A 15996-nucleotide genomic window follows, 5' to 3' on the forward strand; every position below is an offset into this window, starting at 1 on the left:
TGTATTGGATTGTGTTTATCTGCAGTTAGTTACACGAATTCAGTTATGAGATGAAATCGTTTAGGGATGAGCGGGTTTAAGAGTTTAAGAGTTTAAGAGTTTTAGTCAAATGCATTATAATATAGTATAGATATATTTTGGGGTTAGGTTATCCAAATTGTACTGTATAATATGTTCTTGGGTTTTTTTGAAATATATATATACATGTATTAATTCAACCTTAATCTGAGTTTCTGGACAAAAAAGAGGATAAGCAGTTGAAATTTCATTTTAAAACCCATATTTTTTGGTTTTTTCATGGCTTATGATCTATCAAATTTATAGTTTTCTTTATTGGTTTTAAGTGTTTATCTTAAAACTGAAGTTTCTTGGTTCTTTGTTCTTGGTGTAAATCGAACACATTTGTGGAGTCGTATAAATATGTTGGATTTTAAATATATTAGATTTTAAACTGTCATACAATTTTTTTTTATCGATAGTCTGTAATTGAAACCATAACTCTTATTTATTCAAATTGGATTAATATGTAAAGACCAAGTGTAACATATATCATCGTTAAATATTATTTTATAAAACCAGTGGAACTTTAAAATTGTTAAAATTTATGGCTCTCGCCGCATTGCACGGATACACAACCAATATAGTATAGATATTAAAAGTCTTGCTATTATATTATATAAAAAATAAAATAGAATTTAAAAATGTTGCCCGCTTAACACTCCAAGGAGTCGTCGTATTTTAGGATTTAATGATATGTGTCTGAAGAGTAGTCCCAATCCCAATAGATGGTGACGATGCATGTGACCCACGTCGTCGTTTTGGCATCACTCAATCATATCAAAACATGTAACATGTTGCAACGTATGGGGTAAGCCGAGATAAACCCATAATTATCTCTTTATATATTTTTTTACGTCAAAATCATGTTAAATTGTAACATCTCAGACTAATCATACAAGATATTGTTAAGTTTATACATTTTTAACCACATGAGTGGTATTTTATTGGTTTGAGCTTGGCTCCAAAGCTCAAAAGTAACAGGAGGTACCAGGTTCAAATACAAATAGAAATAAAAATACGGAAATTCAAATGTGGTGACTCCGGGCTATCTGCAAAACAGGTAGTCGTCCTAGAATTAGTCGGCTACCATAGCGGGTTGGATATCCAGGTTAGTAAAAAAAATTATACATATTTATACTCATGGTTTTAAAACTTGTCTCATAGAAAAGGTATTCAGTCCATTATAAGACAACATTTATTCTCCTCCCTTACTAATGTGGGATCTTATAATCCACCTCCTTGAAAGTCCAGCATTCTCGCTGGCATACCATCTATAACATCCAAGACTAATTAACCGTATCAAATGTTGTCCGTTTTGTCCAAACTTATACTCACGGTTTTAAACTATATCAAATGTATTGAATATTTTAATAATCTATATACTATATTATAAAGCATTTGACAAAAAACTTTTAAAACTCGTTTTTTATACATGAAGTACTGCTTATTTATGCATATTACTTAAAATTCAATATTACAAGTAATTATACATAAGTACAATTTTTTAAACTTCATATTGGAATTCGTGTAACTAACTGTAGATAAATATAATCAAATACAGAATAAAATTCTCATTTTATCTAAAATATAATTAGAATAATTATTGAGTTCTAACAGAATACTTAGTTATTATCTTTATAAAAAACTAGAAGGGTATTCGCACAAAGCAGCAAGATACATCTCGATTTTAATGTTTCATTTCTTTTGTCTTAGTCGTTGTTATAATACGGTTTTTATATGGTTTTGAGAAAACGATAACGTTTTTTTTAATAAAATATAAATATGAAGATATCATAAAATATATGTAAAAAAATGATGTTAGTACCAGACTAACTATTTAAAATTTCTAATTTTTTTTGTATATTTCATTAATTCATTTTTTTTTTATTTTTGGTTTAATAATATAATTTTTATAAAGATAATAATTAAGTATTTTGTTATAATTCAATAATTATCTTAATTATATTCTAGTTTTTTTATATTTAAAATAAAATGTTTATCCTCTATTTGATTATGTTTATCTAAAGTTAGTTATACGAATTCAAACATGAAGCTTTAATAAGTTGTACTTATGCACAATTTACTTGTAATCTTGAATTTTAAGTAATATGCATCAATAAACAATACTTCATGCATAAAAAATGGTTTTTAAGAGTTTTTGGTCAAATCCTTTATAATATAGTATAGATATATTGTTAAATCAAAAACAAATTACTTCGTCGTTAAACCTAAATTAATTTATTAAAAAAAGTGAATTAAAGAAATCATACAAAAAAATGAGAACGTTTTTATTTTTTTTTAGTTTTTATCATATCTTCAACTTTATATTAAAAAAACATTATTGTATACTCAAAACCACATAAATTCATATTATAATATCAACAAACACCCCAAAAAATAAAAGAAAACATTAAAATTTAGATATATCTTGCTACATTGCACGAGTACTTTTCTAATTTATTTAATATTGTAATATCCAAATTTAAGTAGATGTTGAAGATGAATAAAGTTTTTTGTGTGGAGATTTTGAGTTTTGGTTATCTGTTTTGAGGAATCTGCTGAATATGCTATTGGTATAATATGGTGAATTTAACATGTAGGGATGGGTGCATTTGTCATAACCCGGGTCATAAATATGTTGCATCATTTCAAAAAATAAAGCGTAACCCACCATTGTCGAGTCATGTCGACTTTCAAATTAGGCTTGCGTTTAGCATAAATGTTCGTTTGACATGACACGAACAAGTAACTAGTTCATTAAACCATAATGGACCCGAGATTTACATAATAATCGAATCTCAGATCCGAGGATACATTGTTAGGGATGGGGACAAAGAGGGAATTTTCTTCCCCACCCTTTGCATATAACATTCTCAGGTTTAATTTGCACGTAAACCTTTTTTTTATTAACTTGGATATCTAACCCGTTATGCGAGCCGACTAATTTCAGGACGACCACCTGTTTTGGGGGGAGCCTGGAGTCACCGCATTTAAATATCCGTGACCACAAGAAGATTTTTATTCCTCCTTGTATTTGAAACCGAGACTTCCAGACACTTTTGACATTTGGAGCTCAAGCTCAAATTAATCAGACACCACCGTTATGGTTACCTTGTACGTAAACCTGCCATACAAATAGAGAAAAGGACACATAAATAAAGTTATCTTGGGAAATTATATTTCACAACATTTATTTAAGGATTCAAAAAAAAAAAAAAAAAAAATCTTCAAAACAAGACACAATCTCTTACATTTCTCTACATGTTTTCATATAATATCAATATACGACAAATAGAACAAATAAACTCTTATACCCTTATCATATTTGGTGAGATTTGAACATCTTATGAGGTCAAAAACTCACATACCGTTAGTCCAAAAGCCATTTGAACATTTCTCTATGTATTTATGGTTATAATCAAGTATCTTTACATTTAATGAATATATTTGTTTTATTTTATTATGTTTTAAAAAATATTATTATTATTATTATAAATTATCAATGAAAATAAAATAAAAGGAACTAAAAAGATAGAATTTTGAAATTAAGTTTTAAATTTTAATAAATATTTTTTAGATTTTGATTTAATGGGCCATTGTCTAGTTGACAGCCCAAAATTGTTGAGGTAGGCCTGCATTTGTTTGCTTCATTCAATTTGGGCACCCAATAGAACCAAAATGGCCCACCCCATATCCAAGTAATTTTTATAAGTTTTTTCATAGGAAGATGACGTATTTATGTGATTTTATCTAATATTTATTATCATTTATCTGCCGTTAGTTATACGAATTCAAATATAAAGCTTTGATAAGTTGTATTTGTGTTTAATCAACTTATAATATTTAATTTTACGTAATATACATTAATAAACAATATTTAATGCATAAAAATAATTTTTAATATATATATATATATATATATATATATATATATATAAGATTTGACTACAAGATATATGTAACAAATCGTCTTAGAGAAATTACGATTGAATAACTTGGAAACAAACACGATGGACCATCTATTGACAATAGGCTACCAATCAAAAGAGAAAGACCCATGAACCAATGACTAGTTCAACATCATAAATCGATTAATTTTGTTCCACCTAAAAGGTCATCAATTCGTTAAGCTTGATGATCTCATGCTTAGTTATTGACTTTGACCCAATACAATCATCAACATCTGGTGTTTTTTATATAAAAATATAAAATAAAAAAAAATTATCGTGATTAACGCATACAAAAATGTTTATATCCATTTCTTGTTATTACACCGCGTATTGTTATATCCAAGAAACTTATTGTTCTTAACTATCAATTGTTTATTAGGATTATTTACTAAAGATTTACCCAATAAGTGTTTACCGGGTCAATTTACCTTATCGAATGAAATGAAAAAAATTGAGAATCTTACTTGATAAAAGCGATAACAAGGAGCGAGAGTTTTACCTGGTAAATGAGAGGATGACTCGTACCTGATAAATGCCTACCATATAAAATGTACCATAGAATGCCGCTTTATTAAACTAAAATCTTATTCGGCAAGTTAAGTGAAAATGTTGGCTCCTACAGTAACTCAGGAAGTGCTTACCGATTAAGTGTTGATAAACAATTCCTAAAATAGTTCGTTAATATAAATTGAATTTAATTGGTAATAAATAGGGAAATTATTAGAAAAAGCTATTTTCATTGATCAAATTCATTTCTTAGTCATTTCTTTTCGAAATTTTAAAAAATATCACTATCTCTGCAAATGACAGTGTGACATCTCTATGACTTGCGCTGGAGTTAAAAAGACAATTTTTTTTTCACTTTTTACCCACTTGGGAACTTGGGTGTAAAGTGATTTTTTCCAACTTTCGCTCACTTGTAGACCCCGGTGAAAACTAAAGTGATTATTTTTTTAGCTCATTCGCAACTCATGCCATTTGTGAAAATAGGGATGTTTTACAAATCTCCATACTCCAAACAAAAATGACTTGAGGGTTGTTTGAGAATTGTTAAATGGTTTGTTGTAGAGTGATTAAGAGGTTCTCATGATACAATGTAAAATGAAATATAGTTGTTCAGTAATTGTTTATAATGAAATTAAGACGTTGAATGGTTAAGACAAATTAATGATACGGGTTCTAGAACATCAAGAAACATGTACTATTTTTTTTTTTACAAACAAGATTTATTTTTTAAAAATTTAGAAGCTACATTTTAATAAAATTATTAAAAGATAAATAGTATTTACCAATGCACCAACACTAACCCCAATTGGCTTCCCTAATTAATGAGGGTTTTTTTTTGCATCCAGAAGGTCAGAATTCTTCAAAAACCATCTACAATTTAATGATGGTCATCATATTTGATTTGGGTAAGAAGAAAACGTTTTCCATTTTTTGGGGATTCTTGATTTTCTCATTGGTATATTAAGATTCCGCTGCTCCATCCGTTTCACTTCAACTTCATTCATTATCTTCATCTTCATCTTCATCTGATGATGGTGGCCTTCACCAATCTTTCCATAATCCTTACAGTTTCTTGAAATCCATTAATGTCTCCACAACCACCACCTTCAATCACCAAACCCCATCCAAATTCGCTCTCAGATTTCATCTTTTCCGCTTTCTCCCTCTTCGTCTGCTCTTCTTCTTCTTTCAAACCCACCTCCAATTTCAACCCTCCTCGTCGTTTGTTTAAGTTCCCAATCATGCCTTTAACCACCACCAAGACACCCGCCATTAACAACCACCACTTTCCCACGCCACAATCCCTCTCCGACTGGCTACGACCTCGTCTCCCATCTGATTCTTTCGCGGCTTGGGGCACCCGACCCGGAACCAAGAACATCCATAACCTCTGGCTCGAGCTCGCCGAGGGTGAAACTTCTCTCGCCGACTCTACCCCACCTGTTCGAACCCTCGAAGTCGTCGTGGTTCGGGTCAGGGATCATCAAAATCGAATCTTGATTGAATCCCATCAACAGTTATCAAATGGCGACATTCGTGACCGATCCAGACCCTTATCGGAAAAAATGAAGCCCGGTGAGACGGTGGAATCGGCTGTTGTAAGAGCAGTGAAGGAAGAACTTGGCTCGATTATCAAAGATTCTTGTAGCAATGTAAACTATGGAGATATTGTTAAAATTATACCGAATTCATATTCGAGTAAGGTGGAGGAAAGGGTATCTGTATCGTACCCTGGATTGCCAGCCTGTTATGTTTTACATACAGTGGATGCCATTGTTGATGGTTTGCCAGATTGTGAGTTTTGTAGTGAAGAAGAGGAAGAGTATCAGGATTTGGATGAAAAAGAAGGGGCTAAAGGAGCTGTTTCTTGTAAGAAGCATTACTGGAAATGGGTAGATTCTAATACCGTGTCATCTTGAGTTTTTGCTTGTATAAATAGAGGTGAGTTTGAGGTTTTCTTACTTTCCCCATTCATCAGTTTTGTCTATATTGATTGAGATGTGTTTGTAATAGAAAAAAGAAGCATCTTTTGGATTCAAAAGAGGTTCAAGTTTGATCTTTTCTGGACCTAACAACACAATATGTTTGAAGTCTTGATGTTTATGCTATCAATGTTCCATGACAAGAATTGCTTTGTAAATGTGGTGCTCCAACTGAGTAATGAGTAGATATGCAGAGACAGAAGCAATAAATTGAAGTTCTAATGCCTCTAAAATGCCCCATGACCTATCTTGTTTTACTTGAATCACTTGATTTGGTGGTTCGATTGTTCATACTTCATATTCCCGACACATCTAGGCTCTAGATTCTGTAGATGTTGATACTTACGGTTTCTGCACCTTCCCCAATATATGGTTCACAAAAACCTATGGCTGAATAAATGATGGAGAATGTAGTGTATTGGTTTCTTTGTGGTAAACATTTCATGTAATGTGGGCTGATATGGTGTTATATGATATTTCATAGCTATTGAAGCTGTTTCTTGGTTTTTACGCACATGTGCATACCACAAAAATTGCTTACAAATTACTCGTATGCACGTGTGAATACTGTCTAGATGAATCGTCACCAGGTGTTCCTCAGTTTTTTTTTTTTTTTTTTTTTTTTTTTGCTTTTTCCGCCTGACCCTATATATATGCCTTGTTGCTGTTGGTCATGTGGTCACTCCACGAATGTGCATATGCAAAAGACGATCTTTCATATTTTTCTTGATTGGTGGTGTCTTGTGATGATGGATATTCAGTCAAAGGACTATGCTACCTGTTTTAGCTCAATTGTTATATGTTTCCTTTCATTCTTTTGCAATTACTTTACGACACCCCCTTCTAGCACCAAACATGAGTATTATAATATTCCTAGATTTTCCCTAGTCAATTTGTATGATCTTAGCATCAACATGAAGTAAGCAAGTCTTATGCCAAGGCCCAAGAAAAAGGAACACTAGATAAGACTTAAGATCCAATAGACCATTTATAGTGAGAAGTTCATTGGTTGCAAAAAAAGTTTTGGAAAGTTAAAAAAAAATCACAAAAATTTGAAGATTTTGGAAAGTAATCGAAGAGCTTGCTTAAGTGGAAAATGTTTGTATAACTAGAGTGCATGCAAAAAGACATTAAGAAGAGAACGCAGGTAACAAAGACACTACTAGCCTACATGTTGGCTTTATAAACCCCCCCCTAACCCCTCCTCATCGGTGTTGTCATCTGTCTCCTATGGACATGTCCAGATCGCTGCATTCTTCCCTCTTTCAATCTGGGGCAGGCCTCATTCAGCACAACTTTTAGCTTTGACCGATATACCTCATTCAGTATCCTGTCCAATACGGTTTGGCCACATGTCATCTCAACACCCTCATTTTTGCAACATCCAACTTCCTCTCATATGTCTTCTTTATTGACCAACACCCAACCCACATAGCTAGTCTGATGCCACCATGTTGACCTTGCTCTTCAGTAGATTTTACCTACCCAATAGTGAAATCCTGCAAATAAAGCAAAAACGGCTCCCCGGACCCCTGATGTTGACTTCTACCCCCCTGTGAATACATGCATTGCTGAAATTGCACCATAGGTATGTGGTCTGAGAGTGCTAAAAAAGATAAAAAAAAAAGAGGAAAGGATGTGATTTCCACCATTATGTTACTCCATAGTGACAATCATTGTGAGTCATTGCAAGCGTTTTTTTTTATTTTGTAAACGATACAGCCACACATTATTGGATAGTATCCCCTCTTTTATAGCAAGAACTGTGAGAGATTATTTGTCTGATCATATGTAGTCCCTTCACCATTTGGGAGTGTGCCACTTTCCATTGCTGCAAGTGCAAGAATGTAATGCTAAATGTAGGATGCAAAAGAAGCAATGCCTCTCACTGCCTATGGATAGTAAGAATTTGGTATTGATTTACTATGATGGTGACTTGACAACGTTAAAGGTTAGGTTTTGCATTATGAGAGTTTGTGGACATTGGTATATAGTGCTGATTGAAAGTGACTAGCGTTATCTGAAATAAAGATAGTAGCTTCAAACTCGGTTGGAAATGATTCCTGCCATACTAGTTCTAAAAGACTTGGACTTGTTAGTTGAGTGAAAAGGAACATCCAATTGTGCTTAATATCAATGGAGTTCTTTGATGATCTTGTTATGGACTTGAAGTCTTGAAGAAGTTTTCAAGGCTCAAAAACTGGATCGGCGGTTAGTGATATTCAAAGGCATAATCTTGGAATTTCTTGAATGGGGATCAATCAATTTTTTTCATATATATTTTCTGATAAATTGCTATACAACCTGGGTTTTCTCATAGTTTCTTTTTAGAAACATATCCAATCAACTTAGATAGGCAATTTGAGGTCATGTATCTTCAGATTTTTCTAATTTAATTAGCCTTTTTATGCAAGAATAAATACTTATGGACTGCCTTTACACGCAGGATACTTTGCCTATTAGTGGACCTTTACTATAGGGACTTTGCTTCTAACAAGGGGGATTACGGCTGTATAGGATCCAAGCTTTGTATAGTTTTCTTGAATTTGGAGGATTCAAAGGAATAGCAAGGATACCCGTAGGACCCTTTTAGTTTTCCAGTATCTCTAAGGGGATGTTTGGTTGCTTTTCCATTAAGTTCTGTATGGATAAAGTTGTATGGATGGATTAATCTGTCTGTATAAATTGAGAAAGTTTTGTTTGGGAGAGTTTACTCATAGATGGAAGCGGCATGTTTTTTAATCGGGAGGGACGGGTTTGGAAAAAAACCTGACTTTTTGCATAAAGCTCTCCCCTAAAAGCTTACTGAATAAGCTAGTTTTTATATCATTAAGCCGCTACCAAACAATCATGTATAGCTGACCAAATAAGTTGCGAGTCCCATTAAGCTCATCAAGCTGCTAACAAACAGGCCACAAAGAACATTTACAGAAGGAGATTCATCGGCATTAGAATTTAAGATTCTTTTATTGTATATGGAGATACCATATTTATCCTTATAATCACACATTAAAGCTACCAAAAGCTAGAATCCACTATTATATATGAAAGAGAAACTATTTCATTATATCAGGTTGAGAGAAAAAGAAGAGACGATAAGATGTAGAAACCAAGAAATCGCTTAACTACAAATTTACATATTTAATGAAGAAAAACCATCATTCCGAAATCAAATCCAAGCTATATGTATGCTTATGGAACACCTTAGTTGATGGTATTTGGTGGTCAAACTGTGGTAGAACACCGAGTCCCTTGCTTAGAAGTCAATGGACCTGCAGGCACAGATGGACCAAAAGACAAAACAGCAAGACAATTTACATTAAACCGATACCTGCCGGAAACCCAAGTTCCAACCTTCCATCGGAGTTGTCCATTTGCCTTGAGATTTAAAACCAATCTTCCGGCCATCTGATCACGACCCACTTCGTAACTGAAAGATGAATCCACAGGTAACCCATTTGCAACTAAAACCGTAGATAGAAGATTGCTGTCTTTATGGTCTTGGTAAAACGGAGGGACAGATGAATCAAGAGTTATCTGTTGGCCCTTGTAGGAAGCATAAACTTCGATTTCATCATAGTAAATACCCACTTTCTGATTCGGGTTGTTCGAGAGAAGTGTGATCTGAATGGATGAATTGAGGAGATGATATCCCGAGAGGGCGAGTTTGTAAACATCAGCTTCTTTGAGGGAGAACTCTGGCTTGGTGGGGTGGAGTATAAACCATACAAGAAGTATGAGTAAGAAGATTGAGAGGATGAAAGTGGTGAATGTATAGAGTAATCTCTTGTGATACTTGTTGATGTTTATGAGTTTTCTTTTGGCACAGTGTTGAGGTGATTTTTCATTGATTTGAGACATTTGTTGTCTGAGAAATGGAGGAAGTTCACAAGGCTAAGTTAAGGGTGGTGTGGGGGATTATATATGAATAAAAGTAAAGCTAAAAAACATATGATTGTTGGCTTATTGCTACCGGGATTATTTCAACGATACATCTTTTGACTGTTCTATTGATATTAATAGAGTAGTTCTTGCAGCTGATTGATACTAGCACTATACTCTGCAGTAAAAGGTAGTCTTTATAAGACCAATATCAAGTAGGCTCAAGAAGTGGCCACAATACCCATGATTAACCTTTTTCTAAAGGGAAAAAAAGCTCACTAGATATTGAAAATGATGGTATCAACGACAAAAACAAGAGGGAGGTTTAGGGGCAAAACCCCAAAAAATGAAAAGTTGAGGTACACCCCAATAACCATTCATGTGGACTGTATGCACATGTGCATACAAGTAATTGAAGTTGTTTCTTGGTTTTTATATACGTATGCATACCAGACAACTTGCTTACAAATTACTTATATGCACATGTGCATACTGTCCAGATGAACAATTACAAAGGTGTTAGTCAGTTGAACCTTACCCACAAAAACAATATCTCATATATATGCTGCTAGAAACTCCCATGGTTAATTATAAAGAAAGTTACATCCTGCATTATGTATTCATTCAACCACTGAATTTATGAATATGTGTGTTTCAGATGAATGCTAGCCATGACAGCAGAGGTAAGCTTGAAGCAAAGATGGTGGGAGTTGATTCAAAATTGGAATATTCATCAATAATAACAAGTTTGAGTTTCTACAGTATTTGGAGTGGATGATGGTAATGACTGAAACAAGGATATCTGGGGGGGTATCAAGTGAAGCCTTTTTGAATAATTGAATGCAAAGTGAAAAGCTCTTTTAAAGTGAGAAATGGTGGTTAAGGATTTTTGTTTTGTATATCATGTGAGTGATTGGAGTGTTGAGGGAAACATAAGCAATCAAATGGGAAACATGAAGAATCTATGGAAATTGACGTTTGGGTGGCAGTGGGTCTAAAGACCCTTTGCCTTTTATGTTAAGAAATGAGATTTTTATGGCTTTTTTTGGGGTAGTTGAGGAGCTTCTCAATGAAGACAGTTGATTTTAGTGAGTGGATGAATGTCAGGTTTTCAACTTTTTGAGTCTTTTTCAAATGGAAGCAGCTTTAATTGAGTTTGAAGATGAAAGCCTGCTCTCCTTTTGTTTCTGACTGCCATTTTGGGCTGGAACCATTTGGGAATGGGAATACAGTACCAATAGCAGTACCAGTAACAGTTGATGATAGCAACACTCCAAATGACACCAAGAAATCATTCAATGGGGAGCACCCCATTTGTCTTTTCAGAATGCTTGGAAAAGTTGGTTCATGACTCGGTCACTATGCACCCTCAATCCCATCTATCTTTGAATCTTTCCTGTGTTATATGTTGATGCACCAATGATGTACTGAAAATATTATATACATGATGTTGAACTGTAGTTTTTGATTGACAGTTGTATACACCAGTGGATTCAAAACCCTGACACATATAAAATAGACGCTTATGACCTCTCCCTCTATGCAACTGCGACTGTTGTTTTCTTGATACCCAATTAGTCAAGGAAGCTTTTCTGATGGGGAAGAATCCGCTCGAATTGGATTTTTTAGGGCATGATGACTTGACGAAAAAGAAACTAACTGCAAGTGATCGATTGATCATCCTTGCCATTTGTGTCTTACCTCGGTGTCATGTTTGTGTTGTCGTTTTTAAACGAGATAGCTCTTGTAGTAGTTGAAAGTGAAATTGGTCTATTTGAAAAAATATTAACACTTTAATACTTTTATGATTCATCTTTTCTCAGTAACATATAAGTGGATTTCATAAGTGAAAGGTGATTAATTTTTGCAAATTGAACAACCAGTCTATTGAAAATAATGAAACGCATGTCACACCCCACGTCGAAGACAAGTAAAAACGTGGTCTTATAAATGAAGTTCAATGGTGATTCTTGATCAAAGCAAACCTTAGCGGTTAGTACATGAAATGACAAGAAATTTATATGAACGTGTGTTTAAAGATTTTACGGAAAGTTGTGATTGTTTCAGTTATGTGTTGAAAGAGAAATCAGATGAAGAACTCCTTAGTTGTCTCTCTCACCAGAGATTGTAAGTTGAGGTTTAGAGACGAATTTGACGAAAATTCTATACCAAATATATGTGTATGCTTATGATCAATAACGTATGGTGGTAGGGAATTGGTTATGTAAGAATATTAAAATAAAGGCTACTGAAATCATTTCTTTAAGCGTGATAAATGATATACATGTTAGTAACTGTTTGGTGCGAACGAACAAGATGCTATGCTCGGAAAGTATGTTTGACTATGTGTGTGGGACTAAGTAGGGGGACGATGGTAGAAACATAATAGGAAATTATTATCGATGCGTGCGTATATCGTAAGAGATACATCCAAGACATACAATTAATAAAGATATGTGAGAACGCCTTTGAGTTTGTGTTTATCCCCACCAATATGCTATCTTAGCATGATGACTCATTTTATCTATAGATGATAAAACGTTGAAAGGAATATAGGAAAATTGGCCAAAATAGTCGTTCATTTCTCATAAATTGATCTTCTAGATATTCCTTACCCTTATTTACCCAATTATCACTACCTTCGAAAGTGGCACCTTCCCCACTTGTTGACCTAGCTAAATGACATTTTTTTTTCTAGATTTCAACCAAGTTATGGAGGTAGCACGTGCGGGCTAGAATATAATTTTTTTTACAAGTTTGGCCCATGTCAGCAAGCTCTATAACTTGTGAACCTGGGTTGAATCTAAAATGTTGTCTTTTAGCTAGGTCATAAGTCGGGAGGTGTCACTTATAGAGGTAGTGATATTTGGGTAAATCAGGAAGAGAAATGACTAGAAAACCAATTTATGAGAAAAAAATCTCTATTTCGACTAATTTTCTTTTAAATCCAATCTTTTTCTTTGAAAAGAAACATTTATATGAAAATCTAAAATCATACTTTATATGACCAAATTCCCTCAAAAATCGTTTCTAAGCTACCAAGATTTTGTTGCAGGAAATGGATAAATGACAATGGTTGAATAAATGACTTGGGTCCGGGGATGACCCGGTTTGATCCAGAAACAACAAGGATGGCAGCATCGCCCATGGGACCCAATTTTCACTAGAATCTGCCACTCGCCTCTGCATATTATCTGAATCCGGATAACCATTCAATAACGACACGTTTGATTGTTCTTCACAAACCAACTTCATTTTCATCTTCCTCGCTTCAAAACCCTACTCCTCCTCCCCTTGATTCATCTCATTCCTCCTTCTGCTTGCCAAAAATGGCTTCTTTTTATGCATCTCCAGCTCCCACCTTACAAATAACAAACACCCACTTACCCCAATCACCTCCCTCTTCTTCTTCTTCTGCTTCGTCGATCTCGTTTTCATCCAACAAATCCACTTTCTTCAACTCATCATCTTCATCTTTCAAGATTCTTGTTCATTCTCAGCCCAAAATTAAGCAATCTCCTTTTCTGGTTCGAATGTCATGGGACGGTCCTCTCTCCTCTGTCAAATTGATCCTCCAAGGCAAAAATCTTGAGGTAATGTACCCCATTTACTTTTCTAATCATGGTGGTTACGGTGATTCTTGTAAAACATGTTCATGGTGTCACAGAACCCATATAGATTTTGCTTCTAGAAAGTAGTAGATTTGATCAAGAAAGATAATTTTTTGCTAACTGTTACTTATTCCTTTAAAATCTTGAGGTGATGTACCCCCATTTACTTCTCTAATTATGGTGGTTATGATGATTCTTGTAAAACATGTTCACGGTGTAACCAAAACCCATATCGATTTTGCTTCTAGGAAGTAAAAGATTTGACGAAGAAAGATAATTTCTGCTAATTGTTGCTTATTTCCTTATAATCTTGAGGTGATGTACCCCCATTTACTTCTCTAATTATGGTGGTTATAATGATATTCGTAAAACATGTTCATGGTGTAACAAAACCCATATAGATTTTGCTTCTAGAAAGTAGTAGATTTGATCCAGAAAGATAATTTTTGCTTACTGTTACTTGTATCTTTAAAATCTTGAGGAGATGTACCCCCATTTACTTCTCTAATTATGGTGGTTATGATGATTCTTGTAGAACATGTTCATGGTGTAACAAAACCATATAGATTTTGCTCCTAGAGATTTGATCAAGAAAGATAATTTCTACTAATTGTTGCTTATTTCTTTAAAGTGAGCCAATTTGATGATTTCTGTATAAACCCTTTGTTGTTTGGTGCAATTACAGTTATCTGAACCTGTCAAGACTCATGTGGAAGATAAAGTTGGGAAGGCCATTCAAAAGCATAGCCATCTTGTTAGGGAAGTAGATGTTAGGGTTTCTGTTAGAGGTGGAGAAATTGGAAAAGGTCCCAAAGTTCGACGAACCGAGGTCTTTGCAACTCAAATTGGGGTTTTAGGTACTTGATATTTGATTCTTTTTTGATGAATTGCTTTTGGAACATATAGGTTACATTATTCACAAAGAAGCATGGAGTTATTCGGGCAGAGGAAGAAGCCGAAACATTATATGCAAGTATTGATACCGTATCTTCGGTTATTCAGAGGAAATTAAGAAAGATTAAGGAGAAAGATTCGGATCATGGCAGACACATGAAGGGATTCGATAGGCTTAAAGTAAGAGATCCAGAGGTTCTAGTAGATCAAGATTCGGTTGCGGTTCCTCAAGAAGAAGAAGAAGATACAAGTGAAGGTTTCACCGATGATCTTGTGCCAGAGGTTAGCATTTGCCATATGGATTCCATTCTGAATTCCTATTTACGTGTTTGTTTATAGCTCACAATCGAAATTTCTTCAGATTGTTCGCACAAAATATTTCGATATGCCTCCTTTGACTGTATCAGAAGCAATTGAGCAACTAGAAAATGTTGATCATGACTTTTATGGCTTTAGAAATGAAGAAACTGGTAAGATATTGTCTGTCTATCTATCTATCTATCTATCCATTCTTTAACGATCTAGTATCTATTCGGATGATTTTGGTACTGATTTGGATGATGGGTTGGATTCAGGTGAGATTAATATCTTATACAAACGAAAATCCGGAGGGTATGGGATTATAGTTCCTAAAGAAAATGGCGAAACTGAGAAGTTACAGGATGCGGATGCTGAAATGCTTAGACAACTCTAGTTTGCAAAACGAAGATCGTGGGTGTTTGAAAGGATGGAAGACATTGTAGACCATCTTCAAATGTGGAAAGCTCGAAGCCAGAAACGTGTGGGTGTTTCTTGATTTCAAGATTCGCTAAAGTTTGTGGGTTTATGTGTCTAAATGTGTTTTAAGTTTCTTTGAGACAATCGTGTGGTGCGATATGTTTATCACACAAGAACTAGGAAAACCAAGTCTGTAATCTCTTAGTCGCGACCAAGTATATCAGGTTACTTTTGTTCTTTTGAGAAATTGGCATGCCCAGATTCTTGCAGGTTCCTTTGTACCTATGCTTGACGCTGCTCAACTTTATGATGCATATGATATGAGCTCTACTTTTTCTATAGTTAGAATGCTACCACGGTATATGTACCGGGTGTTTGATTAGAGGTATTAAG

At 34.2% G+C, this 15996-nt stretch overlaps 3 protein-coding genes across 3 annotated transcripts; 2 read left to right on the forward strand and 1 right to left on the reverse strand.

Moving 5' to 3' along the window:
* Positions 1-5491: 5491 nt before the first annotated feature.
* LOC112509819 lies at positions 5492-11883 on the forward strand. Its single transcript, XM_025114994.1, has 2 exons — positions 5492-6458; positions 11040-11883. Exon 1 carries the CDS (start codon positions 5603-5605, stop codon positions 6434-6436), a length of 834 nt encoding a protein of 277 aa, XP_024970762.1. The 5' UTR covers positions 5492-5602; the 3' UTR covers positions 6437-6458; positions 11040-11883.
* Positions 9519-10420, reverse strand: LOC112509820 (NDR1/HIN1-like protein 26). Its single transcript, XM_025114995.1, has one exon. The coding sequence runs from the start codon at positions 10358-10360 to the stop codon at positions 9725-9727; it is 636 nt and encodes a 211-aa protein (XP_024970763.1). The 5' UTR covers positions 10361-10420; the 3' UTR covers positions 9519-9724.
* A 1676-nt stretch (positions 11884-13559) lies between the features above and the next one.
* LOC112509983 (ribosome-binding factor PSRP1, chloroplastic) lies at positions 13560-15942 on the forward strand. Its single transcript, XM_025115226.1, has 5 exons — positions 13560-13974; positions 14678-14821; positions 14899-15168; positions 15248-15356; positions 15462-15942. Exons 1-5 carry the CDS (start codon positions 13711-13713, stop codon positions 15578-15580), a joined length of 906 nt encoding a protein of 301 aa, XP_024970994.1. The 5' UTR covers positions 13560-13710; the 3' UTR covers positions 15581-15942.
* The last annotated feature ends 54 nt before the right edge of the window (positions 15943-15996 follow it).

Source organism: Cynara cardunculus (assembly GCF_001531365.2).
Source record: "Cynara cardunculus var. scolymus isolate 2C chromosome LG 3, CcrdV1, whole genome shotgun sequence".
NCBI lineage: Eukaryota > Viridiplantae > Streptophyta > Magnoliopsida > Asterales > Asteraceae > Cynara > Cynara cardunculus.